At 41.9% G+C, this 6162-nt stretch overlaps 1 protein-coding gene across 1 annotated transcript in view; it reads right to left on the reverse strand.

Annotated features, from left to right (window-relative positions):
* bin2b (bridging integrator 2b) overlaps positions 1 to 6162 on the reverse strand; it is an 11351-nt gene continuing 5189 nt past the window's right edge. Inside the window, exons 4-12 of the mRNA XM_056274299.1 lie at positions 5734 to 5828; positions 5445 to 5540; positions 5206 to 5313; positions 5008 to 5093; positions 4798 to 4873; positions 3696 to 3778; positions 2489 to 3185; positions 751 to 843; positions 1 to 526 (exon numbers count right to left, since the gene is read on the reverse strand). Coding sequence (XP_056130274.1) covers positions 413 to 526; positions 751 to 843; positions 2489 to 3185; positions 3696 to 3778; positions 4798 to 4873; positions 5008 to 5093; positions 5206 to 5313; positions 5445 to 5540; positions 5734 to 5828 — 1448 coding nt within the window. The 3' untranslated portion in view covers positions 1 to 412. The remainder of the gene's footprint in view (positions 527 to 750; positions 844 to 2488; positions 3186 to 3695; positions 3779 to 4797; positions 4874 to 5007; positions 5094 to 5205; positions 5314 to 5444; positions 5541 to 5733; positions 5829 to 6162) is intronic.

A 6162-nucleotide genomic window follows, 5' to 3' on the forward strand; every position in this document is an offset into this window, starting at 1 on the left:
TTAGAGAACGCATGTCAGACATGCATTTGGAGTAGTTACAACTTTATTATTCATATTCATACGTTAGTATAAAAATCTACTTTTGTTTCACATTGTTTAACAGGAACATTTAAAAATACAAAACAACAAAAAAAAACTAAATCAAACACAAAGCTGAACATTTAACAATCCAGACCTCTTCTCACACTGAAAAATATCAGCATGGTCCAACGAGTTGCGACATCACAGCATGGGATTAATCACGTGGGACTTCTGCTCCTCCATTTGTATAGCCTCTACACCCACAACACACGAATTCACTCCATCTGTGCATGTGTGCGTGTGTGCGTGTGTGCGTGTGTGTGTGTGTGTGTGTGTGTGTGTGTCACCAGCAGCTTGGTGGGGAAAGAAATGTATGACAGAGTTTATTACATCATTCTGCCTGGGACGGCTGGATGAGATTCTTCATGAAGGTCCCAGAGTGAGTTTCTAGGTCCCCGTGCTGTTTCCAGCTCTCCTCTCTGATCCCCTTCACCATTCCGTCTTCCTATGGGACCAACATAGACAATACATGTGACAAACTCAAACTGTGTGACATGCGAGATATTAACTTTTGTTAGCTGGGGAATTTCTGAGAAGGGAAGACACGCATCCTTTGTAATGAGTCATCATATTATATGGTGAGCTGACGGTGACCCTTCATGTGATCCTCCAGCATCTCGACTGTGACGATGTACAGGGGGACACACATACACAAGCAAACACACAAACCTTCTGAGTGTCAGCAAGCAACAGGATAACGTCTCCCTGTTCAAACTGCAGCATGCCCTCTTCCGTTGTTGTATGGCTCTCTATCGCCACCCCCTGGAGTAACCATAACATTACATTAATAAATCTGTAAAATACTGGGGCCGAGAATAAATCAAGTCTGTCGATTTATTTTTGAGATCCTGTTACATCTGAGGGACTAGCACTATGGATATCACGTAAAGACAGTTTTAAAACGTTTTACAAACGTTTGTAAAGTCAAACAGAGTTATTAAAAGCATTCAAACCCGCAAATGAAAACGATGTTGACGGTCTTTTGGCAGCAGCTTTGAGGTTTTTTTCCTCACAAATTTGCTTAAACTCAGTCTTAAGCCACATTAAAGTAATGCAATACATTTTCGATGGAATTTCACTCTGGGCTTCAGCTGTTTCAAGTTTCAGTTTCAAGTTTGTTTATCAAATGTACAACAATACAGCGGCATGGTAGACATTGCTGGCAATGAAATGCTTAGGCATCACATCAGGTCAACCTCAAAAAAAAAAAATATATATATATATATAAAGTCTTTTAATATTCTGCTCCTCATTTGTTGAACACTTTTATCAACACCTTTGATGGTTTCCGAAAAAAAATATTATATATATATAATCTAAAGTTAAACTAAAATGTGAAAATGTAACAGTATTTACAGGTCAACTTAAAATTAACTTAATGCTAAAATCTAAAATTTAACAACTAATACGTAGTTACTGACTGACTCTTACAGGCAACTCCTTCTGGTTTCTGAAACAGTTTCTACTCAGATACGTCATTTGTGGGACATATGCCAAATGTGGACTCCAGTCATATTGTAGAGAAAATTCAAGGACATTCAACTGAGTTTGAAAGCACTTAAAATCAGTCACAGAACAGATTAATAATTGCTCATTTAGAACATTCCACCTCTTTAATTTAAAATGTCAGTCCCCTTTCATTATTCCCTCTAGATCAGTGACCAAAAAAATGGGTTGATGCTTGCTCAATAATCCAGGTAAGGAAACCCCAGAAAGGAAAGTTGAATCAGTTCATCAATTATCCTTGATAGGGAGGAATGCTGGTTTGAACGGGAAGTCAAAGAGGCCATCTATGTGAAGAGGGAACGACCATCCCTGAACCGTGTGAATAGTACACATGGTCTTTGCAACTCTAGTTAATTGTCACAGCACTTTGCATATGAAACCAATCGTTGTTTTTGGTCATTAAGCCACTGTATTGTTTATAAGGGTGGGGATACCTGCAGTCAGTTAAGACTGAAGACGTCACCTAGATTAGTGATGAAACATTTCTCTCAATAAATGTTGTGTCCAGATGAACTGATTTAACTTTCTGGGAGTGACAAAAAAAATATTAATCCTGGTCTAATTTAATTCATTTTGGTTTCAGGCTGCAATTACAAGCCACCATATGATGATCACAGTGTGATCAGTGCGCCAGACTTGTCTGGCTATGCGACATCATAAGAGATGGAAAAAGTTAAAACTCAAGGAGATTGATTACTTTCTGAAAGTACTGTACAGTAAGTACAGTTGATCTTGTGGAGGCATAGGATCACTACAAAATAATTGCTCTAAGATGGTCTAAGCAATCTATCAAGGTCAGATTTATAGTATTTTGCAGATCTACCAAAGAATGAGAATACAGTGAATGACATGAGTATAAGTTGAAAGCATTTGACTGGATCTGTTGGGCATATCGCTTTACCTTGTAAAGAAAGCCAGGTGGATTCTGGGAATCAGAGTCAGTTCCTGAGTCGTTGCTCTCCTGGTCCTGAGATGTTGCATCTCTGCTCTCTTCCACCTGGCTTTCATCCACACTGGGGAGGGAGTGTTCGTCTGAGGAGTGGAAGGAGAGCCGTGGTGCAGGAACTGGCGGGGCTTTAATCTTGACCTCCTGCAACGGTGGATCAGTTATGTTCTCCTGTTCAGTGCTCTGTGAGAAATCTCCACCTACAGAATCTGAAGGACCAGACACCTCCTCAGTGGAGGCCTGTGGCTTCAGGTCTCTGGGCCCCAAGTCATCCAACTGACTCGTGCCGAGATCCAACTCCACCTCCACCTCTGCCTTCATCTCCTCCTGGCTTTCGCTCCTTGCACTCCTGTCGCTACTCTCACTGTCACACACTGACTGACGATTGGGTGTGTCGGCGTCATTGGAGCTGATATCATCTGAGTCTGATGCCGTGACATCTTTGGAGGAGGCAACAGTGCCACTGCCAGTGTCCTCCTCTAGCTGACCGGATTCCTCAGAGGTGCTTTGGGGGCATGAGCTAGCAGTGGCGGACTCAACATCCTTCCCATTCTGGGGGAGGGAATGGATGGAGACGTGGTCAGTTGGGAAGGCTGTGTTGCAGGGAATAGGGCTGGAGATGATCAGGGATGTCCTCTTCTTTGATTTGGTGCTTTGAATGGAAAGAGAGAACCATCAAACACTTATTGCTGAATTCAAAAATAAAATTAAAAATGTACCACACCCTGCCAAGTCTGCCTCCATGTCAGCCTCCACTGAAACCAACATGAATCAACCACATGCACGTGTCACTTCCTGTCACAATTGTTTTTGAAAGGTCACGTTAACACAGAAAACATTTCTACTGCTCTTGTGACCACAGTGAACTCAAACCGATGCATTAAACTGCTCTATAGTTTTCTTTCTTTCAGTTTGTGTGTACTGCACAGTCTATGTTGTTGTATTATGTTTCTCTTGTTTCATTTTGTGTTTCTGAAGCACTTTTTAATTTTGATTTTCCTTTTTATACACTTTATTGATCCCTGCAGGGAAATTCTTTGCTTTAGAAAAGTGCAATTGAAATAAAGTTATTCTTATCATTAATGGATTAGCCTATTTATACAGTGACAGGTTTCAAGTTCCTAATATAGCTAGTATCAAAATGTGAGCACAGCATGCTTACCTATTAAGCCCCTTGATGATGAACGCTTTTCCTGAGTGTTGAGTGTCCAGTTTCGTCATCACATTGTACAGCTCATGATTCAGCTGGAATATAAAGAGCTTGATCTGTAACTCGCCCTCTTGAATTTCATTCAAAGATGCAGACTCGCTAATTGCCATGGTGCAAGGCTGTGTATTGGCAAGAATTTTGGCGATACAATTCGCATCATTGATACAAGTGTCATGGTTCAAATTGTGATATATTAAGACACAACAAACACTGCAATATATTGCAATTTTAGAAAGACATGGGGAGGGCGTCCGGGTAGCATAGCAGTCTATTCCATTGCCTACCAACACGGGGATCCTGGTTTGAATCCTCGTGTTGCCTCCGGCTTGGTTGGGCGTCCCTACAGACACAATTAGCCATGTCTGTGGGTGGGAAGCCAGATGCGGGTATGTGTCCTGGTCGCTGCACTAGTGCCTCCTCTGGTTGGTCGGGGCGCCTATTCGGGGGGGAGGGGGAACTGGGGGGGAATGGCATGATCCTCCCACACGCTACGTCCCCCTGATGAAACTCCTCACTGTCAGGTGAAAAGAAGAGGCTGGCGACTCCACATGTATCGGAGGAGGCATGTGGCAGTCTGCAGCCCTTCCCGGATCGGCAGAGGGGGTGGAGCAGTGACCGGGACGGCTCGGAAAATAGGGTAATTGGCTGGATACAATTGGGGAGAAAATGAGGGGGGAAAAACAAGAAAGACTTGGGGAAGAAAACACTTCAGTAAAATAACTGTAATCAGTCATAGCTGGTGTGGCACTGGCAATGCCTGCTGTTATTGTAGTTTTGTGCATCCCTGTTACAATACTGCACCTGCCACGTAATGGTTGGAGATATAAAACATCACAGTGAATTTGTGCCGCTGCCACATCTCTGTGTGTGTAATCTCGATGCAGTGTTTTTGAAAATCGCTAAAATATTGTCAGAGATAGTATCACGATGCTCAAGCATATCCATATTTTCTTACAGCCGTAGTACCTGGCACCATGTTCAACTTCTAATAACAAGTCTGCTCTCAGAGGGAATGAAAATGAAAATGAATAAGAGGATCAACAAGTTATCTTACCACGCTCATTTCCTTATAGAAGACGTCCCTCAAGTTTGATATGTTTTGGAACACGGTCACATAGCAACCTATTCGACTGCACAAAGTTAAGAAGCTTTTCGGTTACTGTGCACCGCTATGTGGCAAGCCACTTTAACCAGTTGATCTTAGTATTTCACCAGAAATTACATCGTGTTGGATCATTCGGAATTCAAATTGCACGCACCATACCTCTGATAGAGAACAGGCAGCTCCTCTCTCAGCTCCTTGTTTATTTCTTCAAAGACATTCTGGGCTTTGTTGAACTCTTCCTCCGCCTGTCGGAGATCCATATGGAAGTGAATTTGACAGAGGAAAGAAACCAGTAGCACTGAAGCAACAGTCTTTCAACTACGTGGCGTTTTTTAAAATACACAGAGTATACGTTACCTTGACCATCTTGCCATCATCCTTTTTCTTGGCACTCTGTAGCGCCTCCAAGTGGTGGCGTGCCGAATCATAGTCCACTAGTTTACGGCCGCGTTTGGCAACTCGTTCCTGACGGACATGGAGTACAGCAGTTGCTAAATAACTATCCAGTAAAAGCATCAGGGAAAAACAAAGAACCATTTTTTGTGTTTGCACCCAGTTTCGCTGGAACTAGATCAAATACAAAAGCATTAGTCTACCTTGACTTCAGGGAACTGGCTTGAATAGTTGTCCATGGTGCGGACAATCTGATCCATCAGTTTCTCTTCATAGTCATTCCACAGCAAGTCTTCACTCTTCAAGACATAATTTGTGATTGACATTACTTCCAAGACAACTGAAAAACTGATAAGTTTACCCAACTCGCAACATCTTTGTAACTTGACAGTCATTTTACACACACTACACACACACAATGTGACACTAGCGTTTTCTGTATTTAGTGATGTTAGGGCACATTTGGGAGGGAAAACAACAGCTTTGCATTACTTCTCTAATGACAGACAGGTCTTCTGCTCCATTCCAGTCTGGCTCATAGATCTCTTTCAAAGTCTGGGACAATCTTTTGGATGCCTCATGCATTGCTGCAAAGAAAAACAGGAAATAATATTTTAAAAAATAAACTCAATTATTGAATTATGACTGCATAGGCTTGTAATTTTATATACAGTGGAGGACACAGAATTAAGCAAAAATATATATAAAAATCTGCATCAACAGTGCATTACAACAGCATCATTTTTGGGGTTTGTGGTGCTGAAGCCACACCTGCACTGAAAAGGACACAATAACACAGGTTTCCTGACAGAGGCACAAAATGTGGGAATAACGGCTGACAACACTAGAAAAACAATAGATTCTTCTTATACCATAACCAGTCCTGGACATAATAACAAAATGTATTGCTGAGTCTGCTCT

This window comes from Lampris incognitus, chromosome 2 (assembly GCF_029633865.1).
Source record: "Lampris incognitus isolate fLamInc1 chromosome 2, fLamInc1.hap2, whole genome shotgun sequence".
NCBI classification, from domain to species: Eukaryota; Metazoa; Chordata; class Actinopteri; order Lampriformes; family Lampridae; genus Lampris; species Lampris incognitus.